Raw genomic sequence first — 26,907 nt, 5'->3', positions numbered from 1 at the left:
TGTATGTTTCAACATAGTAAACAAAGAGTTTGAAAACAACCTTTACCTAATAAAAAAACATGTTATTCTCATATGTTTGAAAGCTTCTGTGCTAGTACAGTCCCGTTCAGGACAGTCAAGTGAGTGTTGCTCACCTGTGGACTTCATGTGTGCTTTAGCAAAGAAACACTTCTACTGGAGCCTGAGAAGACTGCGCCAAGAATCGAGACTCTGGAGCCAGAGAAGGTGGATGAAGAGGAGGGAGAGGGAAAGAAGGACGAGTCTAGCTGCTCGAGTGAGGAAGAGGAGGAAGAAGACTCGGAGTCTGAGAACGAAGCAGGTACCTGAGACATCAACCGTCCCACAATTATACTGTACATTTGTATGAATCTACAGTACATTTACTTAAATACTTCTCTTTTTTTTACTCAGATAAGACCAAGTCTTCTGTTCCGTCAAGCGTTTCCAACAGTACACCTACAACTGCACCTTCTAGCATCACCGTCACATCACCTACTACCCCAAGCAACCAGGTGACCACCCCAACCTCACCTACCAAAAAGGTACATTGTCTCCGCTAGTCCTCTCATCCCTCAACCCTGTCTGTGTACCTTTCTACTTGTGTCAGCACACAGCTAGACTTCTCCTTGGAAATATCATTCATTCTCTTTATATAGCATGTATTTTGCATGTGTCAATACATAAAGTTGCATCTGCAACATTTCAGAATGAATGCTGTTGGGGTCATCAAGTAAACATAACACAGAGTGTAAAAGATTCATTTTTATGAAAAAAATTGTTGCAGAATTCTGAAGTCAGGCAGTAGTGTGCATTGAGAAAATGTCCTCCACGGCTCTTTACCTCGTGCACACTGCCCTCTAATGAACAGTCAGTGCACTACACTAAAGACAGAATTTTTACAGTAGCAACTGCTCTTAATGGTTGCTTTTAATTTTCTGGTTGATTAGATTGTATAAAAACATGTTTTAATTTTATTATTTATTTTGATATATATTGTTTCCAAGGAGAGCCAAACTATGTTGTGATTGACTGTATTACTACATTACCTACCCACAAAACAATCTCTTTGTTTTTTTGTTTGTGAGATTTAAAAAGGCATTTTAACACCCAGAATGACACTTTATTTTTTATTTTTTTATTTTATGTCATCACATCACACACAAAAAAAAATTTTTAGGATGGCTGAAACTGAAATGTATTTTTATATATACAGTTGGAGTCAGAATTATTAGCCCCCCTGTTTTTCCCCCAATTTCTGTTTAACGGAGAGAAGATTTTTTCAACATTTCTAAACATAATATTTTTAATAACTCATTTCTAATAACTGATTTATTTTATTATTTGCCATGATGACAGCAAATATTATTTGACTAGATATTTATCAAGACACTTCTATTAAGCTTAAAGTGACATTTAAAGGCTTAACTAGGTTAATTAGGGTAACTAGGCAGGTTAGGAAATTTAGGCAATGCTTTTTTCTGAAAACTATCGGGAAAAAAGCTTAAAGGGGCTAATCATTTTGTCCCTAAAATGTTTTTTTTTTTTTTTTTAAATCAAAAACTACTTTATTCTAGCCAAAATAAAAAAAAAGACTTTCTCCAGAGAAAAAAAATATTATCAGACATGATAATTTAAAAAAAAAAATACAAATCTAAGGGGGGCTAATAATTCTGACTTAAACTGTAAATATAAACACACACACACACACACACACACACACACACACACACACACACACACACACACACACACATACAGAAACAAATAAATAATGTGGCTGAAATTGCTGTTACACTTGGGCACATTTCCAATTCATAAATGTGAAATATTATTTTACGTTCACCATTATTAAACAAACATGATACATTACTCTCCATACTTTTTATTCAATATTAATGTTTATTAAAAAAATCTCCTTTAAAAATAAACCAAACTCAAGTTAGTCAGCTTAATGCCAAAATGTCCCAAAACAACAAATGCTTTTGACTTGCCTTTGATTTATTTAAGCTTTTTTATTTACTTGTGCATCGTGACAAATTTCTTTCCTTTGCTGCTGCTGCTGCTTGATTTATTTATTTTATTTTAGGGTTTTCTGTCTTTTTCTTTCTTTCTTTCTTTCTTTCTTTCTTTCTTTCTTTCTTTCTTTCTTTCTTTCTTTCTTTCTTTCTCTCTCTCTCTCTGTTTTCACTTTCTTTTGTTTTGTTACATTTTTTTTCCCTTTCTCTTCACCATCATCTGTTTCTTTCTCTCTCTGGTCTCATTGCTGTTGTCTTGGATGGCTTTAGTCTGATAACTTTACTGGGGGGGAGCCAGGCTGTCCTGCGTTGTGGCGTCAAGGCTTGCGCAAAACTGGCATTTCACTTGTGCCCAAAAAAGCGATGGTGAGGCCTCGGTGTGTTCAGCATTGTGATTCCCGCAAACCCTGCTGTATGTTCCCCACACGACCATCCCTAACCAAACAGATCGCTCTGTCTAATTTCCTCTTCCTGTCACTGGCTCACTGCATGTCGTGGGTGGTGTTTTCTGTTGGAGATCTTATATGTGTGGTAGTTATATCTGAATGTGGTGGACTAAATGTTACAGGATGATTTATTTGATGTGTTTTCCCACATGAAAAATACTATAGTCATTTATAGTAATTACCATGGTGTTTTTGAATGATACTACAGTAAAGATGCATGATTACTATAATAAAGTATTAAATAATCTGCAAATGTAATTCCGTAGTTGATGTGGTAATGCAACCACTATAGCAACATAAACAACTATATAAGTTATACTACCACACGCCGCAGTTGTAAAATCTAAAGGATACTACAGTATTTGCTATGGTTAATCAGTTCACAACAGTTCATTCTAAAGTATGCTACAGCATTCCTTTACAGTCACGAATACTTTAAGATATACAGTGTAATAAACTTTACTATAACATGGTTCAAAAACACTACAGTATTTACTAAAGTATTTGCTCATGTGGCGAGTTTAGAATAAATGGGTTTGATAAAAGTGGATTTATTCATCGATTTTAAACCCAAACAGGTCACCAGGAGGCTGATGATGATGAGGTGGTGAAAACTAACATCTTGTTTCTGATTGGGCATGTTTTGGTTTGGCGTTTGTGGTTTTATTAATATAATGTTATTTAAAGGCCTAGTTTTTGTTAAGTTAATGATTTTTATTCATTAAGTAATGATTATTTATTGTAATTATATATTTTTAATTGATAACTTTGTATGCACTAGGGCTGGATGTTTGCTTGAAATAATATATATTTTTATGTGTGTACATATGCGCGCTAGTTTTCTTTATAAAATATCTGTATATATTTATTTTATTTCATTTTCTACGTTATTTCATGGGTTATGTTGTTGTTTAATTATTAAATATGCAGACATACTTAAAATGGTATAGCATTTTTGGGATTTTATTCCTCTTAGATTTTTTTATAAATTAATGACAAATATATTCATGTTGTATTTCAATTATATAATTCAAATATTATTTTGTAAACCATTTTTATTTCTTGTAGAAACTTTATCTCTTTATATGAACTTAAAAATATATATTTATTCATGGCAATTATTGGGAAAATATAGAAATAGATGTACACACATCTATCTATCTATCTATCTATCTATCTATCTATCTATCTATCTATCTATCTATCTATCTATCTATCTATCTATCTATCTATCTATCTATCTATCTATCTATCTATCTATCTATCTATCTATCTATCTATCTATCTATCTATCTATCTATCTATCTATCTATCTAGTCTGTCTGTCTGTCTGTCTGTCTATGTTCTTATTTTAGTTTTTATAATTAGTTTAGACCATTTTGGAGCATATGTACATACAAATACTGAATTATGTTTCAAATCATTAAAAACTTCAGAGGTTGCCCAGCCCTGCAGTCCACATTTTTTATGTCCTGCTTAAACCTGTCAAAATCCCTGATCTCTCACCCATGAGCACACATGAGCACTCCTTAATGTGGATTTACAGTGTGTGCTTTCTGTGGTCTCGTCATATGATCTGAACTCTTCAAATTCGCAGTGTTGACATTCCCTAATTTGGACACTTCATAGGCGGAATGAGCTAAGTTTAGTGTCTGTGTTCCTCAGGTGAGCACACCTGCAGGGAAGCTGTCTCCTAAAGAGGAGGACAGGAAGGATGAGTCTCCTGCATCGTGGCGTTTGGGTCTGCGCAAAACTGGCAGTTACGGAGCTCTGGCAGAAATCAGCACAACCAAAGAGGCACAGAAGGAGAAAGACACAGCCGGGGTGATGCGCTCTGCCTCTTCCCCTCGCCTCTCATCCTCACTGGACAACAAGGACAAGGAAAAGGTCTCTTGCACTTTACTTTAGTGGAAATATTACCATAAATATTCACCTACCACTTATTCATCACCCTCATAGTCATCCAAACACATAATATATTTGGGTTCAGTCTTCTTTTAGTTAACTTTGTTTTGTCATTCAAAACATCTGAGTAGATGTAATGCAGAGCGAAGTTACGTTACATTTCCTCTGATGTTGTTTACCGCGTCGCCATCTCCACATACGCTCTTCTTTCTGTCAAACCGTGGAGAAGCACCACATTGTCGCAAGTTTAATGATGTACAGAACGGAATGCCTCAATATAGCCGATCTGCCTGTTTACATGACAGTCGCATTGTCAAATATCCGATCTATATCTGATTTATTTCCACATATGAAGGAGGCCTAAAACCGATCTCTAAATATCCGAATGCATGCATGTTTACACGGTCATAGAACAGATCCGATCTGTGTTACATATGAGCAAACAATCGGAATTGGATCACATTTAACTGGCAGTGTAAACGGGGCCATTGACACCCAGCAAGAACATTAAGTATCAGAAAACACTAAATAACCTAATATAATAAATAAGCTTCAGTAATTTCATAAATGTATAAAAATTTCAATATACAAAAATATAAACATATTAAAATCACAAAAAAGACACTTAAAAATCTAAAAAAGGAATGAATAAATACTTAAATACATTTATTGCACAGTTTGGTATAACAGTTATGATTATTTTAGAACTTTGTAACGCTAAATAAGTTATTTCTAGGGCTGTTTCTGCAGATTTTAGCCAATCATGCATTCTTATTTCTTGTGTAAATGTGTGTAAATTTATATTTATTCCGTTTTTAAGTTAATTTCAGTAATATTATTGACTAATATGGAAATGTTTATATGATTTATTTACAGTGCAGTTTGTACAGTACTATTGTTTGTCTTTTCGTAAAGGTATTATATGAGAGAATTCTTTTGTTTATCATATAAGAGGATCTAATTGTATTTGCATCGTAAACATTGATTAAAAGTTAAAATATAATTCTTTTTATTTCATATGCTTTATTAGGTTTTTAGTTATGATACTCCCCAAAAAAATACTCTGCATAAATCCACAGATTCTTTTCAAAATTTAGCGCAGAAATAGAAAAAAAATTGACTGCAGATTCTGTCTGACCCTGGTTATTTCAAATCAACTAAATTAAAAGTATATTCACTTAAATGAAATAAAAATTAATGTATTGCCTTTTTTAAATGTTTTAAGTTTAAATCTACATCTTTATTTTAAGAAAATAAATTGTATTATTATTATAATTTTTTTTAATTCAGTGTTTTTAATGTGTAAAATATAAATAGTAATAATAAAAATATGTAGAAGCAAAATAATTGGTTACTTTATTTTAATATGTTCTTGTCACAGTGTGAATATTTAACTACTGAGTATTAATAATTAACTACACATAGTTACTGAATGGTTAGGGTTAGAATGTTTAGCATGTTATTATGCATATTTGTTATTACTATAGTAAGTACATGGAACGTGGCAAGGACACCTTTAAAGTGTTAACAAATCATTTTTTAGATTAATTTTCTGCTTGATTTACATTGTTTTGATTTATATATATTGTATATTGCTTGATTTATATCTTTTCATAAACATTTTGAAGATTGGAGCTGTTTGTCATCTCATACTAGCTTGGTTTATTTACAACAGGAGAAGGAGAAAACACGCCTGGCATATGTTGCACCAACTATACCGAGGAGACATGTTAGCACCTCAGACATCGATGAGAAGGAAAACAGGTAAAGAGAGCTTTGTGTTGTTAAGAGCGCCTCCTGCTGCTCTGTGGGCTGTGTTGCAGTGTGAGGAGAATTACTCTACACACATTCAGATTACAGGAGAGATGAATATCACTGTCAAATATTTATGTCTTTTTCCAGTTGTGTAAAGTTAAAGGAAAGGTTCGTTCAAAAATAAAAAACATTTACTCACCATTTAGTCACACCCATGTGGCTTTAAACTTTTATGATATTATTTCATTTGTTAAACATGAAATAAGATATTCTGAAAAATGTTGGGGGGAAAGCACTATAGTCTAAACTGCCCTCTAACATTCTTCAGAGTTTTTTTTGTTTGTTTGTTTTTTTACAGAGGAAAGAAACTTAAATGGGTTTGGATTAGTAAATAATGACAGAATTTTCATTTTTAGAGTGAAATATCCCTTTAAGTTTGTTAGTGGAATAAATTTACATTTTTTAATGTATTTATTTGACAAGGACTTGAAATCGACCTAGAACATAGCAACTTTTAATTTTCTGTCTGGTTTAGTATGTGATAAAACTACAGAATAGTCAAGCTTTAAATAAGGAAATTATCTTTTTTATTTTGAGCAAGATGCTAATGGTCTAATCTGATTCAATAGTCTATGCTAAGCTAAGCTAAAAGGGCTCTAACAAGACCTAGAGATTGGCTGAATGAATTTAAAAATGGGAAAACTCAACTGTTTAACTCTAGGGAAGTTGTAATATTAGTGTTCCTTTAAGAAGGCTGTTTAAAAAAACTAACAAGTGTACTAATATGTTAGACCATTACTGTATTGGAGGTACTTTATGTAGCATGTGCTTCTCAGGGATTCGGCTGCTAGTCTGGTACGTAGCGGCTCGTACACAAGGAGACGCTGGGAAGAAGACCTGAAGAACAGCGATGGAACGGCCTCAACAAACAGAACCTCCAGCTATCAGCGCAGGTTAGCGTTTTACTCGGTGTTGGTTTTATTGGTGTGTCAGTCAATGCTTCTGCTACTGCTGCTGCTTTCTCAGATGCTTCTAGCACCTTTTACTGACAAACTTTTAGCACCTGCTCTCAGCTTGCATTTGTGTTTGATTGTGATTCTAAAGCATCATAACAGTCTCATAAATATTGTAAGGGTTGATGTTTAACTAATTTAAAGCTAACTCAAGTAGACCTGTAGAATTTGTCTCTACTCCCTGTCTTCATACAGTTTTTTGAGCATGATAATCATTTTTCTAACATGCATGTAACTGTCTAAAATCAAGGTTTCAAACTTTTTAAAATGCCAAATCATTCACTATTTAACGTATTTGGTCAAAATATATTTTTAATATATGCTGGTAACACTTTAAAAAAGGTTGTATTAGTTTGCATTTACTTGCATAAATAATAAACAATACATTTATTACAGTATTTGTTCATGTGAGTTAACATTAGTTGATGAACATCCAGTTGGTCATTATTAATTTGTTAACTCATGGGGCATTAACTAATGTTAACATGCATGAATTTGAATATTAATAATGCATTAGTAAATGTTGAAGAATGATTAGTAAATGCTGCACAAGTATTGTTTATACGTAGTTCATGTTAGTAAATACATTAACTAATGAAACGTTTTGTAAAGTGTGACTTGTATACCAGTAAAAGGGCGAAAAAAAACAAGTGATATTTTAAAAGTATTTAAGTAATAAGAGGACCATTACGGATTGTGTGTGTGTATATATATATATAAAAAAACAATCCACAAAAAAATAATGCATCACTGTTTTGACAAATGTATTAACTGCTTACGACATTATTATTAGTTGAAATCCGCTCAATCACTGCAATGTGATTCTGTAAACTGGTGTAATGGCTTCTAAACATTCAGCTACACAGAAATAAAATTGTAATATACATTGAAAAAAAAAATACTATTTTAGAATAAATCTATTTATTAACCTTATTAAGACATCTTACTGACCTCATTTTTTTTTATTTAATTGTGCTATAATATAAAGCGAAATTATACAGTACTGTAATTAAAAAATAAATAAATATTGCATTAAATGTATATTTAATATATATTTTCAATTTATATTTTAATGCAATGTAATACTTCTACCCCAGTGAGGAATGTTTTGTTCTATTGGGAATTTTGAGAAAGCCTTTTACCTGTTTTAAATATATATAAATTACAAAATAAATAAAGATGTTATCTTATTTAATGCATTAACGGAAAACATCAATAATTTGAGTTTGCATGCTAAATTTGATGATTGTAAAAATCATACATAAAAACAATCACAATTCTCCCAAATGACTAGTTTAAAAACTCTATTAAAAGATGAAAAAGCACTCATTACCATCAGAATGAGCCATGAGCTTTTGTTCCATTATGAAACTCTGAATGTGCATGAATGCACTTTTGCCGCCTGGTTTGGTTTCAGACTCTAATAACAAAAGAAGCATGCTGAAGTGCTAGACCTTTATTACATAAACCTGCTAATGCTTTCTAGATTACAACCAGCTTTTCACTTTCATCTCCATATATGATGTTATTTGATGCTATTTGACTATTCATATCCCAATCTATGCCTCTATAAGAAACCTAGCCCCACACAAGCCAGTCAGTGCTTCAGACACCATGTAACGTTTGTCTCTGTGTGTTCAAGTTTTAATGTGTGTTTGTTTGTTGGCTCCCTGCTAACTCACCTCTTTCACCCTGCCACATCCACACGGCAGTACGTCACACACGCTAGCGTTAGGCCGCACGTCTAGCTCTCGCGACCTGCCCGCCAAATCCTCCTCCGCCTCCAGCCTGGAGCCTAACAACTCTAAAGCCTGGCAGCCTTCCTCCTACTACCAGTCTTACAGCATTCACCGCAGGTACCAGCCCGAGCACACGCCACCTCCTTCATCTGTCTCTGTGTTCCCTCACAGCTGCCATTGTTACTGTCTGTAGGCTGTGTAGTTTTACACTGGACATTGTAATAGTACTGGCCAATAATTCTATAGCCGATATTTTATTAAAATGTTCTATAAAAATCACAGTGTATTATATACATACAAGTTTTGACCTGACTGCATTTATTTAATTGCGTCAAAATATTCCTTCAGTTAAATAATAATAATAAAAAGAAATAAAAATAATAGATATATTGCCCAGCTCTATTATTTAATGTTCATTTAGCTGTGTTTTATAGATGTTTCTTTCTCTCTCTCTCTTTTGGGGGAGTTGAGTTTGATTTCAGTTTATAGTGTTTTTGTTGTTGTTGTATTTGTGTTATTTATTGTGCTGGCACTGGCGGACTTTGCCAAAAGAATATAATTTTTTTTATTCAATTTTATGTTTTATAGATGTTGCTGTTTCTTCTTTATATACATATATATTTTCTTTTTTTTTGTTCTTCTTTTTTACATTTGATTTTAGTTTACTTTTTTGTTATTGTTATCTATTTATTGTGCAGTTTGTTTCCCTTAGTTTGAGTTGGTTTGTTTTTTGTTGTTGATGCTTTGTTGTTGTTTCTTCATTTAGTTTTTTGTTAGGTTTGGATATATTTCTTTATTTTGCTATGTTTCATTTGTTTTTTTGATTGTGTTTGGTTTTGTTTTTGTTAGTTTGGCTCTATTTTTGCTTTGTTTTTGTTTAAGGTTATTACAGTTAACGAAAATGAGCGAAAAAACAAAAACTAAAATTTAAAAACATTTTTGTTAACTGAAATAAAAATAAAAATGAGTTTAAAACAAAAAAAACTAGATCTAACTGAAACTGTATTGTGTATATACAAAACCAACTGAAGCTAACTAAGATTATAGCAAAATGTCTTTCGTTTTCATCTTTGTAAATACATTTAATACATAAGCCTTATGTAAGCCTTTTAGAAATAAATTTATTTGCTTCTCGCTGCTTGGTGTTGACCTGTGCGACACCCCAGATTCTGTAATCTTTATGTCATTGGCCAGACCTGCCTGTTCTCCTCCAGTCCTCCCGTGACAAAAACAACAAGTGGACATGACAGCAGCACAGTGAAAGCATTAAATATGACCATGGGAGAGACTTAAAAGTATTAATTTTAACACATTTGTGCCCAATAAAGGGTTTTATTTCTGCCTAATAACAAACAAATCATTCTTTCTAATCAGATCTTCTAAGTCAGGGGTGTCCAAACTCAGTCCTGAAGGGCCGGTGTCCTGCTAAGTTTAGTTCCAACCCCATTCAGACACACCTGGGCTAGCTAATCAAGCTCTTTCTAAGCTTTCTAGAAACAACCTTGCAGGTGTGTTGATGCAAATTGGAGCTAAAATCTGCAGGACACCTGCCATCCAGGACCGAGTTTGGACATCCCTGCTCTAAGAGAACCGGTGAAACTATTTCACTAAATTGAACTGAATCATTTAAAACAATTTGCCTTTCCAGTAAGCACTTATTTACTAACTGCTTACTTTTTAACATCCCGGATACCCCACTCTGACTCAAAATAAACCAGTTTCTCTGGATTATTCAGTTATTTGAACAGTACACAGAAATCAGATTTGAGAACCAGTGAATTGATAATACTGCACATGCATAATTCAGCAGGTGAACTGAACACAAACAGTAAACGACTGCCTGCTGTGACTGAAGTAAACTTGAACAACTGTAGCGCGGGTTTACCAAGGTCAATAAGAGAGTTTGGCAATAGTATCTGGATGCAAGCTGAGATTGCATATCTTAGAGATGCCATGTAAGACACAATGCACTCAATGGAGCTGTTAAGGTCACTGTGAGGGGTAGGGATAGGTGTGTGGGGTTAGGTGAGCACATTAAAATCCATTGGATGCAGCTCAGATTGCACTGCACCAGGTCTACATCCAGACCCCTCTCTGATCCAGCAAAACGTAAGTTTATTTCATAACAGACAATCGTAATGGAATCTAAATAAGTGAATCATGCTTTAGTTGGGTTGCAAAACTTAATTGTAAGAAACTTTTCAGAACATGATGATGTTTTAACTGACTTAAATTATGATTACTGACTATGTATTTTTGATATGTTGAGCCCTAACATGGGAGGATTGTCGCAAAAGATCTGATTCACGTTAAAGATTCGAACTTCCCAACACTACTGTGTGCATCTAACCTCAGAGGCAGCCTTGCACACATATTGTGCTTAGGGCTGCTATTTCATAGGCTGTTGAATTTGAATTTCAGCATGGGTAGATGGTAGTGTTCATGTGTCCTCTGTTTCAAAAATGTATCCTTTGTTGAGTTTTTATAATACAGTACTTATTTTGATGATTTTGAATCTTGCACCTAACAAATATCCTTTTTTAGAAAAAGCAACAACAAATAAAATGAATAGTGAAACTAATAAAAACTCAACTAAAACTAAGCAATTTCAAAACATAGAAACTAATAAAAACTAGTAAAAATACTTCTAAAAACTAATTAAAACTTGAAACTAAATAGTCAAAATTAAATAAAAACTAAAACTAATGAAAAATATAAAACTATTAGAACCTTGTTCTTGTTTTATTTTATTTTCTTTGTGTTGTGTTATGTTTCTTTGCTTGGTGTTTGTGGATTTTGTTTTTGTGTTTTTTTATGTATTAGTTAAGAGCGTGGGAACTCTCTTGTGGTTCTCTTGTGTGTCTCTTACTCTCTCTCTCTCACACACACTCTCTCTCTCTCTGACTTTGAACCGTACTTATTCCCATCATTATTATCTGGGTTTCTCCAAAGCGGCTCATTTGGAAGAAGACATGAAGATCCTTTGAGTTCTACTTCCTCGTCCACAACAACGACCACCACCACCTCCTCTGTTACCTCACCTACAGGACACCGCAGCCTGCTGTCCCGGTACAAACACACTTCTCTATAACACAACATTGACAGTAAACACTCAGAGTCTGGTGTGGTAATGAAATGTGTGGATGTGTAACAGGTATTGGGCAGAGGAGAGCGCAGAGAAGGAGAAAGAGAAGGAGAAAGAGTCGGCAACCGTTATCCCTACAATCAACACTGCAGGCACCACCACTACCACATCCACCACTGGAACTGTCCTGGGCTCTGACGGGCGAGAGAGACGCAGGTACACCACACATTATCACGGATGATTCTGATGCTTTCAGTTAAGGCTGATTTAGACTTTTGCATCAATCGCACATGTATGCTCTGCGGCAGATTTTGTGCAGTCGCATAGCCCTTGCCAAGGCTAACGCTTATGCTCACGTGAACCTCTCATAAAATGTAACTACACGTCACAGCAATGCATACCGCAAGCTCTATGATTGATCTGCTTGGTAGCGGTGACAATTGTGGGTGGTGCAGAGTGCTGCGAGCTTGGAGAAGTGAGTGTTTACAAGTGTCGAGTCCTGTGAAGGAGCTTCAGATGGAAACTTTTGTTTTGTGTTTACCTTATAATAAATGTTGTTGCTCGTCCGCTGGTTCCCACTCCAGCTAGCATTTCAGAGGTGTTATTGCAGAACAACACAGCCTGCCCGCAGAAGTATAAATGCAATCGATTAGTGCAGATGTTTAAACCAGCCTTTAGGGATGCTCTGATTAACTAGAAATCACTTTATTTGACCTAATATTTATTGTTTGTTTGTTTGTTTGTTTTTATATATATTTTTAGGTGTATGTTGTGTGTTTTGTCTTTGTTTGTTTGTTTGTTTTAATTTTAATTTGTTTTGGGGGGGTTTTTGACTAGCTTTTTGTGGTGCTTTATTTGGTAAATATTTTATATTTATTTTACATTTTTTTGGTTTGTTTGGTTGCTTTAACTTTAATTTATGTTTTGTTATTTTTAGTTAGTTTCTTTGGGATTTATTTTGTGTATTTAGTGGTGTTTTTTGCTATACATGTTATTTTTTATTTTTTATTTGTTTATTTGTCTGTCTGTTTGATTCCTTTTTGTTTTTGGTTGTTTATTAGTGCTTTGTTTTTTTTTATTTTAATTCATGCTTTATTATTTTTATTTAGTTTTTTGGTATAGTTTTTTTGTTTTGTTTGTTGTCTGGAGTTTTTTGGTACATATTTTGTGTACTTTATTATTTGTTTTTTTGTTTCATTTTTGTTTTTGGTTGTTTATTAGTGCTTTGTTTATTTTAATTTTATTTTTAGTTAGCTTTTATTGGTATTTGTTAGTTTGTTTTGTCTATTCTTTGTTTTTATATATATTTTATATTTACTTTTTTATTTTTATTATATATTTTTTTTCTTTTGGTTGTTTAGTAGTGCTTTGTTTTGGTTTGCTTTTTGTTTTGATTATTTGTTCATCATTTAGTGTTTTTAAAACTACTAGAAAGAAAACATCCAAAATACATGTTTAGATGTTTCATTCATTTATTCAATTTATGTCTGTTAATTTATAATCACAATATATATTTAAATGCTTTTTTCTCAAATAGTTTTTAACATATTTTTTACATTTCTGTTACAAAGTGAATATTTGTTGTACTTATTTATTTGGTTCTTAATTAAAATGACAATAAACAACACGACATTCCATAACACAACCTAGGCAATAAGTGTGCAATCTGAACATCATTTTAGGAAAATTACGATAGTCAACAGAAAGCTTGCAAAGTACTTTTATGATTTGTACCAAGATTTGCTGATCATTAAACAACACATTGTTTTGTAGTTTCTAATAAAGTGGAAACTTTCCTACACATTCTTCCAAAGCCTTTTTTTATGAAAACTGCTTGAACATAAGCATGTGTTGCTTCAGCTGTGTTTAACCTGCAGGGCTGTGTGTGTGTGTGTTTGTGTGTGTAGATCGTACCTCACTCCAGTACGAGATGAAGAATCTGAGTCTCAGAGGAAAGCCAGATCCAGACAGGCACGACAGTCCAGGAGATCTACACAGGCAAGTCTAGACACTCATCTAATAATAGACACAAGTGCAGAACAGTTTACAAACCATTGGAAGATTTTATTGGGTTTAGCTTCAGCTTTTTAGTTTATTATAAACCAGGGTTTTGAAATGTGGTGGGAAACTATTGGACAAATTAGTGTTTATAATAGAGGAGAGATTGACCAGAAGCTTTAAAGAAAAATCACTAACTAAATGTAATAATTACCAGCTCTAAAAAACCACTATAAACATTACATTATACATGATTTACTTGTGTGTTACGTTATCATGTGGTAAGACCTATTTTTAGATAATGTAGGTAGTTAAATGTTTAAAATGTGAATCATCTTCCATCTTTATTGTACTTTTAGTTTTAATTCAATAAGTCTAATTATATTCATATTATTATTATTATGATTATCATTAATAATACAGATTGAAATTTACAACATCAGTGCAAAATCAGCTTTTTATTATGCAATTTTATTTAATTAATATTAAAACCCAAATTTTATTTGTCTAAACATTATTTGAAAAGCTAAGTTTGATGCATTTGTAGAGCTGAAATGCTAATCTCTTTGTGCTTTTGTGTATAATTGTAATAATAATAATAAAAAATGTTGCATTTTTAATAAAATTGAATTAAAAGCAATAAATATGAATTTTTTTTAATAAAAAAAGTTTAATTTAAAATATTAGTATATTCTAATGTTATTACAATTTTAAAATATGTGTGATATGTATTTAAAACCTTTTTTTACCATACACTGTCCAAATCTTTAATAAAATTGTGTATTTGTTTCATGTAGTATTAGCAAAATGTTAGAACATTACACTTTTTTTTTTTTTTTTTTTACAATTACACTGATCATGGGTCTACATATCTTGTCTTATTTTAGCAGAAATGAACAACATAACACTAACCCTTTAAACTTGTCATTTTTTTAGGGTGTGACATTGACAGACCTCCAGGAGGCCGAGAAGACCATCGGTCGCAGTCGCCCCACACGGCCTCGAGAAGATGAAAAAGAAGAGAAGGAGAAACAGGACAAGGAGAAACAGGAGGAGAAGAAAGAGACCGAGACCAAGGAGGATGACTACAGGTCGCGCTATCGTAGCTTTGAAGAGGTTAGAGAAACTCCCAGTTACACTTCTGTGTTACTACTAGCGGCTACTTTGTTTCAAATTATTGCTTACTCTTTTTAAGTTTCCATTCAAAAGAACTGAAACTAATCATATAAAATGCAGAGACATCCAGATCTGCATTTGAATCCATATACATCAATAACGCTACTCTTGGTATTTCAACTTAACTTAAGTATCACAACCATATTTCAACCGTATTTTGTTCCTTTGGATTAATTTTCTCTATGTATTTCCTATACAGTAAAATAATATTCAGAATGTGTTAGCAATATTGCTCTGAAAATGTTTTTTTTTTTTTTTAATTATAGTCATTATTTAAGGTTTGCTAAAAATTTTTTTTTATTAAGTTGCCTTTTAATTAATGATGGATGAACTGTGGGGAGAATAAGGACACTTCATTGTACATAGTTTTTTTTTTAAAAATCATTTTTTTTTTACAGTTTAACAAGTAAAATAATCCAAGTTTCTCATTTTGCTTTTTGTCCTTCAGAAGTATCGCACCTCGTTGGCCTCCAGCACCACAGCGTCCTCCACCATCCCTTCATCCTCATCCAGTAGCTCGTCTTCTCTGTACAGCACCTCGTCTCTGAACCGACCCAACAGCCTGACGGGGCTCACTTCAACATACAGCCGATCTACACGCGACACCGACAGAGGTACACAAATATCAACAAATATTAACAAATATGAACTGGCCAGTTAAGTTGAACATTTATGGCAAGTCAATGCAGCTGAATAGGGTAGAAATAATCATCTCCTTTACATGTATTTATTAATCAGACCCTTTTATCCAAAGCAATTTACAAATGAAAAAATCACATGACTTTATGTACATGCTGGAATTTATTTTGTAAATGTGTTTCTTTTCCACATTTTTTCTTCTAAGATAAAAAGTTCTACTCAGTTTTGCGCATAAGTATTTTCTAAAATGTATGTGCATTTTGATGTCTCTTTGGCAATAATTTCTATGCAAAGTCAAAATTCTTGTTTTTGGCATATTAGAGTGAAAAAAGTGAGCATTTTGGGTATCTGTTTATCACTCCATAATTCAGAAAACACTGGAAGTAGAGTAACAATTTGTGTTTTGTTTGGTTGATTATTTAAGAAAATATTCCTCTACAAAACCCATTAGAATATAAGAATAAAACTGAAATCAAACTCCTCTGCTGATGTGGAGATTTATTGCTCAATGCAGAAGAAATAACTCATTTTTGAGTACTAGCTTTTACAAATATTTATTATAATTGCAATCTAAATTTAAAAAATGCTTTTGTTCCATTAGACTTATATTTTTTTAAGCAAATCTCAAAAATGACAAGTGAATATTTTTTTTCCTGTGTGTGTGTGCGTGCGTGCATGTATATAGTGAAGATGGTTTTGATATTTTGTTTTGATACATATTTTAGTTACCTTTTTTAAACCATCATACTTTTAATTATAATTTTTTTAAAAAAAATTTTTCGCCCAGGACTTAAAAAGCACACAAGCCTTTGTATTGTATTGAAATAAAAAAAATTATTTGCTGATTTTAGTGTTGAAAACCGTTTTATTTGATGGTTGAAATTGAAATCGTTGTCACTTTTAATCAATCCAGTAAATTCTTGCTGAAAGAAATATACATTTCTTAAAAATAAATACAGAAATTGCACAATAGTGTATTTGGTTTGATATGCAGCCAGTTTATATTAGTTACACTGAAACCCACAAACCATAACAGTATACAAAGAATACTGGCATTAGGCTTTCAATTCATTTTTTGACATTTATTTTTCTTCCTTCAGCTTGCCCAGGATTTCTGTCACAGTCTTAAATAAAATGGGGATTTCCACTTGTGCTTTAAGTGTATTGTTAGTGTTTTGGTGTACTCATAAAAATATCACGTGTCTGTTTCCTGCCCAGAATCTGATCGAAAAGAGAAAGATGAGGATAGAGACGGTGATGACAAGTCTCAGCCACGCTCTATACGCGACCGCAGACGACCTCGAGAGAAAAGACGATCCACTGGAGTGTCCTTCTGGACCCAGGATGTAAGAGAAACCTCCTTTGCATGAACGCACACACACACGGTCTTTCCTATGCTTAAAACATCCTAGCAGATTTATGTTCAGCATTTAAAACTATTATGTTTATAAGTATTTTAGATTAATTCTGATTAGTTAATGGGAAAGAAAGTTGTTTACGCCAATGCATTTATGTAAATTTAGTGAATAGTGACTGGTTTTAAAATGTAAAGGCAAGACACTGCAGGGAATTGGGGAAAAACTTACCATACTTTGACTCACAAAGGCCTTTTTTGTAACAGGTTTTTTTTATCTTATGTATAAATATGCATAAATAGGTCTTATTAAATTGAATATGCACACATTTGCATAATCCTCTGTTGTGATGTTACTTTCTTTTTACAACTTCAATTAAATTAAGTCTGGCTGACTTCATCATGTTGTAAATGTTTTTGGATTTTAAAAATTTGTTTGTTGTGAATATTGAGTGACAGGCTTTATCATGTTAGCTTGCCAAAAAAACTGTGATAGTGCACATTCTTTACATCAACTAAGATTTATAAATAGTTTAGAATTAATTAATTTCCTTTAAACTACTTGTAGTCACAATAAAGTCTAAATGGACCATTTTTATGTTGAGTAATTATGTGAGATCAGCCAATAGCAAATACTGATAGAACTGTCCAAAATATCATGTCTTAACTTTTTTTCCTGTTTAAAAAACTGTTTTATTTTGAGATGATGATCGCTGCTTGATTAGAACATTGTTTCAAAGTTTTATCAGAACTTGAATTGTTTTCATGTGTTTTACAGAGCGACGAAAATGAGCCAGATCATCCCTCAGATTCAGAAGGCAGCACTAAAGGAGAGCCTCAGGTGAATATCAGCTTACCCACAATACATCTGCCATCCCAAATCTAGCAGACTAATACATAATTGCCTTTTTTTCTTTATTTTTTGCTAAATACATACTAAGTTTGACTCTCTTTTTTTATTTATTTATTTATTTATTTATTTTTATTTTTTTTTACGGGTTTCACCTTGTATAGTCAGAACAGGTTGACTTTCCTTCATGTCTGGCAGGATGAACAATTAGTTCATGTTACCGTTTGTCTGCTGACCTCCTCCTCCCTCTCCAGCTTCCTGGAATTGTCCCAGCAGCATTAGTCATCTTAAAAATGAAAGGGGACCTGATTCACAGCCTGCGACTGTCACCTTTTACAGGAATGTTTTAGCGAGTGTGTTTACATGCACACTAATGTGCTGATAACCCACAAAATCCAGCTTATTCAAGCAATCTGGTGTTTTACCAGCAAACTCATTACCGGGTAAAGCAAGGAAGACATGTTTGCAGGATGATATCAATAAACAATTTTATCTCGTCATAATTTGCACATCTAAGATTGTGTTTTATTTATGTCAGTTGTCATGTTCAGTAAATTATTAAAAACAAAGCAAGAGCTGAAAGTTCCATTGATAATGAGCATTTTTTTCAGACTCTTATATTTTAGTTGATTTATTTTATTTTTAAGACCATGTAAAGAATGTTTTCTTTGCCATTAAATTAAAATTATTAAACCTACACACAGGAGCCTGGTAGAAATACTCATTATTGAAGAATTTCAGTCGACATTTACAGGTTTCTGCATCTGAATTATTCATAATTTTATTTCAAGATGCTGAATTTTGACTGTAGCACTTTTACTTCTGCTGCATGTTGATTAGAACACATTTTCTAAAACTGTTTGCATTAAGAAAACTGAGGTGTGGTGTATTTCCACCTTTCTTGCAAAATATTTGCTCTGTCGAGTTGGCCTTATATTCACAATAATGCTGATGATACAAAGGGCGACATTTTGAGCAACGTTGTCGGGCAATATAGACTGTTTGGCTGCTTTCCTATCGAGAATAAGCAATAGTAACTGTTATTTAACTCTGTGTTGCTCATTGATAGCATCATTTCCCAAAGTTGCCCAGCAACATTGCTTTTAAAGTTGCCCTGTATATAATCAGCATTATAAGGATGTATTGCTATCACAGTTCACATATGTGCACTTCTGTAAACCAACAAAAAGCAAGCTAGTGAATTGGTATGCTGAGAGTGAAATTGGCGTAAGGAGCAAAAGTCTAGCTGTGATGATCAACTTATGCCGTTTATGATCTTCCTTCATGTAATTGTGCTTACATGACTATATGCATTGTCTGCTTATTAAGCTTAATCAGGTTAGGAATGTGCATGTAAACACACTCGGTGATCAGTTCCTGGCTGTAGAAGTCACTCTTCCAGTAATAAGAGGACGACGTGTCTAGTCACATGAGTCGGTGTATATTTGAGCTGTTAGTGTTGTGATATTGTGAGTCACAGTTAGGATAAGATAAATATCCGCCACATCCTGTGCAAACATGATCCTGGAAGCATATCACACACAGTTGGGCGGACAACTGGGAATAAGTGATTAAAACGTGAGGAAACTAAGAGGAGAACAAAGCTTTGCTGTTGACCGTTGGGTCATTGGTAGAAGAACAGGAAACTGCTTTTTGTGGAAGAATAACCAGCTGACGCCTCAAATCATCCTCTGATTGCAGCAATTTTCCAAGTGCGCCTGTTACAACATCTCATCCGAGTTGAAATATAGCTCAAATATGACTAAGTAAAAGCTAAAGATCATCTCTTGGTTGAATGGTTTTAGATGAGGGGTGTTTTGAGGGCCACAGAATGAATGAAAAATCTAACAGGGTCTTTGGGTTCTTTATGAGACAGCTGTTTTTTTGTTGGCTTAATAGCACACATTTCCGCTTAGTGGGTTGCTCTCCATTGAAAAGGAAGTTTTGACACAAAGCTAAGTGCAGCTTTATGCTTCCAGGGCAATCGCGAACAGGAAGTGAGTTGCACATCCATTTGGGACATTGCCTGGGAGATACTCATAGACTTCATACAGGCTCTCAGATCAAAGTTACAATCTTTAGCCAGGATTAAACACAAAAGACGGACAATTTTGGTTGTGTTTTTAAGGAAATACTATGCCATAATATTTAAAAAAAATCAACATGTTTCAATGGAATTTATTATGTTTTGTAATAGTAATAAAGCATGATAACTTGTACATATAAATGAAATCAGTGTATTTATATTTAAAGTGTATTAGCCATGACATTTTAAAAATGATATACTTAGTCTAATGCTGGATTTACACCAAATGCGTAAGTATTTGCACAAGTAGGTTACATATAGACCTGTCAAAATAATCAATATATTGATTTATTGTACAACACATGGACATGACTTTAATCATTTTTCGTGATGTAATGTATATCGCCCATACTTAAATTAATGTCAGCAACATTTAAGCTGACTGCACAGTCTCTGTCATCTCATCAAATCTCTATTGAAGGTGTCAGTATGGTAAAAAAAAAACTATTGTATTTTACTATAAATTACTATAGTATAGTATACTATAGTATATTTTTATGTGGGTGGCTAACAACTAAAAATAGATCTAGTAGAGGATATGGTCTGCTTTGTGTCCTGTTCCTCGGTTTGAAAGTCTAAATTGACTTTAAGCATGTGACTTTTTTTTCCTAGTTCTTTCTACCTTGCACTTTTTTGTTAATAGGTTTTATTCAGTTGTTTAGGAAGCATGCATTTTGGCATTCTGATTCCAATGCCTAATTAAGAATAAAATATTATCTGAATATGTACTGAAATCATGATGCTATTATGTTCATGCTTGCATTATATAATAAATAGCATAAATTGATTTTAAAGGGACAATAATATCATTTATCTTAATAAATTATGGTGCAATATCCGACAACAAAAATGTGATATCGTGACAGGCCTAGTCACTGCAAATGGGTAAATAGAGGTGAATTTCTACTGGATAGCATTAATGATGCTAAATGCTATATTGAGTCTTCTGTGGCTGTTCAAAGTATAGTGATAACTATTCTGTGTGCGACGTGTTATATATCCAATGACCCAGCATGACATCAGTGCTCTCCCAATCAAAGAAAATCAGGGATTCTAGTTTCAGTAAAGAAAACCATTGCAAATTGCAATTTGATTAGGCCTGTCATGATATCTATCTTTTGTTGTTCTATATATTGCATCAAAATATATTAAGATATACAATATTATTGTCATTTTAAGACCATGTTTTTAAACTTATAATATAATGACAGTATAAGGTAACACTTTAGAATAACGGTCCATTAGTTAATGTTAGGGAATGCATTTACTAACATTAAGTATGAATAATCTTGCAAGGCATTAACCGTAGTTCATCATTAACTAATCCAAAGTTGAGCTTGTGAACATTAGTTATTGCACAGTGAGTTAACATGAACATTTACCTTAACTAACATTAACAAAGAGGAATTAACACTGTAATAATGTATTACTAATTGTTTGTTTATGTTAGTAAATACATTAACTAACATTACCTAATGAACAATTATTGTAAAGTGTTACCCATTATAATAACATTGCCATGCAAGTACACTCTCCACTCCACTCTACACTCCAAAGAACAAATATTGTTTTATTCTTAAGAATATTTGATTTAATTATAGTCCTTTTAACAATTAAATAATTAGCCATTGGAACCTGAATGTGAAAATGCATATCCTAGACAACTTAATAATAATAAATGTTAGCAAAAAAGTGCAAGGTAAAAAGAAAAAGAGGCTGATATCTGATCCACCAAATCTATTTTCTGTTGTCAGACACCCATATGAAAATATACTAAAGTAATTTATAGTAAATACTAGTGTTTTTTAACCATACTCACACATCCAATAGAGAAAGAGATGTTGCGCAATCAGCTAAAATGTTGCTAGAATTTGCTTTTATGTATGGGCGATATATATTGCATCACCAAAAATAATTGAGGTCATGTTTGTGTTGTGCAATTAGTTGATGCATTGATTATTGTGGCAGGCCTACAATTCAAAGGCATTTTTATTTTCCGAGTTGAACTAAAAAAAAATCTACAAATATCATATCAAAACAAATGTGTTGGAACTCAAGTTATCTGAATGGAATTTATATGAAATTTGTTGTTCAGAAGTAAAAAAAATGGGGACAGTAAAATACTTTAATGCAAACAGACAAGTCTGCATATTAATCACAGTATGCGCACTCCATATTACTCGCTTTCAAAAATAGCTGTAGGAATGCCAATCCAAACTCATTCCAGTACCCTGTGTGTACTCTGAGCAGCTGGGGAATAAGATCAGACCCAGAACTCTTGGCTGTGAATCAGGAATTCACGGAGAAAAGCCTCCTGAGGGCTGAGAGGTCTCTGAGTTTAGAGTGTAGAGGAGGGCCGGTGACCCACGTCCTTTTTACTTCCTTTTACTGTGATAAATGTGACTCTCACATTGAAGTCCAACCATTTGAAGCATGACTCTTATTAGGACAAAATCAAATGGATTACACCCAGATGTCTTCAAACGCGTCCTTTACTGTAGAGCGGTAAATGATAGATGGCTGACCTGCTCAGACTCTCATTAAATAGCAGCATTAAGCAGGCCATCAGAGCCAGGAACGAGAGCGTCACAATCCATCCCAGACTAATTGATAATCTGCATTCTAGACACACTGATAGTCTAGACAGTAGACAAACAGACACACTAAATGCATTATGGGCATGTGATTGATTAACAGCAGGTACAAATTTTGTAATAACTTCCATTTTTTTCTCTCTCTCTCTCTCTCTCTCTCTTCATATTCACAGAGCGACAGACTATCTAGGTATGTATCTCACTCTAATGCAACCTTTTTTGGGGTTAGTTCATTCAAAAATAAAATTGGGCCATGATTTTGTCACCTTTATTGATCTTCTTTTTCTTCAACGTTCATAAAGGTAAAAAAAAATAAATTTGATTCACATTTTAATCCAAGTCTTCAGATAAGACACAATCATTATATATGATGAACAGATTTCATTTGGAATTTATTGATAGACAAGTCATCACCCTGGAATTATAAGGTTCTTTCTGTGTTCTGATTGATTTTGAGATATTGAGCTTCAAAGTTTTTGCATTTCATTGCAAACAGTATGTGTGTGACATTTGTTTTTTTTTTTTTTTTTTAAAAGTCTTAATGTAAACAACTTATAAAAAACATTCCATGACGTAAATAAGATGTCATTTAATAAGAATATGCCAATAACTCTATTTTGACAAAAATGTCACCTTATAATTCTAAGGTGACGAAATGTAGACAGAAGCTTGACCATTTTTGATCAACAAGCAAGAATGAACCTCACCAATCTTCGTGGAAATTTTGTGTGAAATGTAATTGGTTATTCCAGAAGCTCAAATGTGCACATGTAAAACACTAGAATGAACCTTGTTGGTTCTTGCTTGAGCTCAAGAATGATTGCCATTGACTATTGTGGAAGCTCAAGTCTTATTGGTTCTTCCAGAAGCTCATTGGTTCTTGTAGGAGCTTTAGACACACGTGTTGTGTGATATTGGAGAATGAATCTAATTGGTTGGTGTGGCAATTCACATCTCACCGGTTCTTCTTGAAAGAGCTCAGCCGTACTGATGTAATGCACAAAAATGTACCTCATTGGCTCTCGTAGAAGCTCAAGCCTGATTGGTTCTTGCGGAAGCTCAGATTTCATTGTTTATTCCAGAAGCTCAGTATTACAACTTTGACACACAAGAATGAACCTCATTGGTTCTTTTAGAAGCTCAAGCCCTCACTGGTATTGCAGGGGCTTAAACATGCTAATGTTTTGCACAAGAATGTACTCAATTGGTTTTTGTAAAAGCTCATTTCTTGTTGGTTTTTCCAGAAGCAAAAACGTACCAATGTATAAAGCTCACTGGTTCTTGTAGCAGCACAGTCTTGCTGATGTAACACCCATTAATGAACCTGATTGGTTCGTATCGAAGCTCAAACTTGATTGATTCTTGTGAAAGCCAAATTTTCATTGGTTATTGCAGAAACTCAAATATGCTGCTGTCACACTTGAGAAGGAATTTCATTGGTTCTGCTTTATCAAGCTATTATGCTGGAGCTCCTGTGACTAAATTAGAATGTTATAAATATTGTATACTGATCAGTGTTTATATGGGAATAGAGGACAAAATGAAATCTGTTGATCTTGTAAAGTGTATTCACTTCACAAACAACCATAAATCTCTTAAATTTGATTCATAAAAAGATCTTCATGTTGCAAAAATGATCAAATTTATTCTGAATTTGGAAGGAGGGTGGGTTAATGGTGACATTATTAATTTTGGGTGAACTACTCCTTTAATATGCTAGTATTATAAATATGAAACTTTGAATTGAAGTTATTTGCATCTTTATTTCCCACCTCAGCAATGACCCTCTCTCTACTAGCACTTCATCCACTGACCGTTATGAGTCTTTGAGTAGCCGTGGCATTGGGGAGAGCCGACGTCCGTACTCTCGTTTCGAAAAAGACGATTCCACTGATTATAAGAAGGTGCGAAAACTGCGCTGTATGAGTGTGCGCTGTCAAATGTTGAGTTTTTTTTTTTTTAGGGCTGAAGGTTAACCCAGAGTGCTCTGTTTATTTCCAGCTTTATGAGCAGATTTTAGCTGAAAACGAGAAGCTGAAAGCTCAGTTACGCGATACAGAATTGGAGCTGTCAGACCTAAAGCTACAGCTGGAGAAGGCCACACAGGTGAGTTCAGAATTGATTTATTATTAGTTTAATTTACCTGTTGATCTGCTTGAGAAGCTTCAGAGGGATTAACAGACAATGTGCTTCAACAGTGAGTACGTTTTCATGGACACCAATAATTCAATTTGAATGCGATTATGACAATACTTGATTAGGAGTAAACCATGTAAACGATTTTTGATTCATTTAATCAGATTAAGGTCATAATCAAACTAAAGAGAAATCAAATTAAGATGTGTGGAGTATGCCTATTTTAGTCGCATTATTGAAGTGCACTACAGACATGTAAACACCTTAATCAAACTATGGAACTTCACATACTCACTTATTTTGTAAAAAGGGGAATTATAGGTCTCCTGTAAAACATAATTAAGTTATTTACTATAAGTTACTTGAGCTATTTATTTTACTTACTATTATTTTTTCATTATTAATAATGTCCTTGAAATAGTCAATCGCTTATGAAAACCTTTGGTGTTGTTGTGAACAGGCCTCATCGACTGTGCTTTTTGTTTTCCCCATTTTTACAGAGACAGGAGCGCTTTGCCGATCGATCACAGCTGGAGATGGAGAAAAGGGTAAAACAAATGTTACTTTAATTCTTTTTGTCATTTTTTACTTCAGTTTTACTGTATGCAAATCCTCATATTTTATTCAAATAAACCCATCATGACCATGCTAGAGCAGGTTTACATCAAACTAATGCCGTGATTGGGCACTGAATCCATTAAATGCTTACAAATCAGCCCATTCCAGCTCATATGCTGAGATTTCTGAGATGTTTAAGAAGTGGTTTAGAATTAATGCTTCATTCTGGCCCTCGTCGAACAGACGGTTGGTAACAGTTGCGCACTGGTTTATGTCTGAAGGTTGCAGGCAGATCTCAGGCTCAGCTGGGTGCTTTGGGTAATGTTTAACCTGAACGTAAAGTGTTTCCAGCTTTGCTAGTGGCTGAATCACATGCCTATCACAGCCCTGAGGGGTCTGAACTAAACCCCGTCAGCCAATCACAGTCCTTCTTTCACTCTGCCACTGTCTATCATGTAGGATGTAGGTGATGGTGTGTTTTCTCTTTCAGATGTTGAATCTGCATGTGTGTGAAACATCATCTTTGTGTGGAAAAATAATTGCTGGTTTTTATTTTGTTTAATATTTACATTATTGTTCAAGTTGTATAGTATTTTTGTTGCTAAAACTTAAATTTATTTGAACTCCTATTTAGTTTTTGTCTCAAAAGCCATTAAAAAATAGTTTTTAAGTGCTGAACAAAAATTAGTCATATCCAAATTGAAAGTGTTTTGACATAATATGTGTGTGTACTGTATATTTTTATTATGTATATATAAATACACGGATACATGCATATATTTCAGAAAATGTTTATTTATGTTTAGATATAAAATATATACAGTCGAAGTCAGAATTATTACCACCCTGAATTATTAGCACCCCTGTTTATTTTTTCCACCAATTTCTGTTTAATGGAGGGAAGATTGTTTCAGCACATTTCTAAGCATAATAGTTTTAAAAACTTATTTCTAATAACTGATTTATTTTATCCTTGTAATGATTACAGTAAATAATATTTTACTTGATATATTTCAAGACACTTCGTTACTGCTTAAAGTGACATTTAAAGGCTTAACTAGGTTAATAAGGTGAACTAGGCAGGTTAGGGTAATTAGGCAAGTTCTTCTATAACGATGCTTTGTTCTGTAGACTATCGGAAAAAAAATTAGCTTAAAGGGGCTAATAGTTTTATCCCAAAAATAGTTTTTAAAAAATTTCAAAACTTCTTTTATTCTAGCCAAAATAAAATAAATACAACTTTTTCTAGAAGAACAAATATTATTAGACATACTGTGAAAATTTCTTTGCTCTGTCAAACATAATTTGGGAAATATTTAAAAAAAAAAAATAAATTAAAGGGGGCTAATAATTCTGGCTTCAACTGTATGATACAAAGTATTATTAATTTAAATAATAGTGTAACAAAATATATGGTTTTGTTTTTATGTATGTGTGTGTATAACCTATAATATATGTAATACACACACACATTGTCAAAACAAGCTTTTTTTTTCAGATGCTATTAGTCGCGAATCATCTTTGTTCAGCATTTAGTTCAGCTTTGTTCTCATTTTTT

General features: G+C 33.3%; 1 protein-coding gene across 10 annotated transcripts in view; it reads left to right on the top strand.

Moving 5' to 3' along the window:
• The window catches only part of ppp1r12a (protein phosphatase 1, regulatory subunit 12A), a 95,086-nt gene that overhangs the window by 60,026 nt on the left and 8,153 nt on the right, over positions 1–26,907 (top strand). For 2 of the 10 annotated variants that reach the window (NM_001003870.2, XM_021474997.3), the window contains exons 8-24: positions 159–319; positions 412–542; positions 4,127–4,348; positions 6,042–6,130; positions 6,958–7,074; positions 8,847–8,990; positions 11,826–11,942; positions 12,028–12,174; positions 13,866–13,956; positions 14,893–15,072; positions 15,581–15,746; positions 16,990–17,117; positions 17,904–17,966; positions 22,829–22,845; positions 24,433–24,559; positions 24,657–24,761; positions 25,292–25,339. In NM_001003870.2, coding sequence (NP_001003870.2) covers positions 159–319; positions 412–542; positions 4,127–4,348; positions 6,042–6,130; positions 6,958–7,074; positions 8,847–8,990; positions 11,826–11,942; positions 12,028–12,174; positions 13,866–13,956; positions 14,893–15,072; positions 15,581–15,746; positions 16,990–17,117; positions 17,904–17,966; positions 22,829–22,845; positions 24,433–24,559; positions 24,657–24,761; positions 25,292–25,339 — 2,053 coding nt within the window. Of the gene's footprint in view, positions 1–158; positions 320–411; positions 543–2,285; positions 2,382–4,126; positions 4,349–6,041; positions 6,131–6,957; positions 7,075–8,846; positions 8,991–11,825; positions 11,943–12,027; positions 12,175–13,865; positions 13,957–14,892; positions 15,073–15,580; positions 15,747–16,989; positions 17,118–17,903; positions 17,967–18,139; positions 18,479–22,828; positions 22,846–24,432; positions 24,560–24,656; positions 24,762–25,291; positions 25,340–26,907 lie in introns of those variants that run through there. The other 8 variants (XM_073945939.1, XM_073945938.1, XM_021474999.2 and 5 more) reach the window with 6 other exon arrangements.

Source organism: Danio rerio, chromosome 4 (assembly GCF_049306965.1).
Source record: "Danio rerio strain Tuebingen ecotype United States chromosome 4, GRCz12tu, whole genome shotgun sequence".
In the NCBI taxonomy this organism is placed as follows: domain Eukaryota; kingdom Metazoa; phylum Chordata; class Actinopteri; order Cypriniformes; family Danionidae; genus Danio; species Danio rerio.
This window is presented reverse-complemented; position numbering and strand designations above follow the sequence as displayed.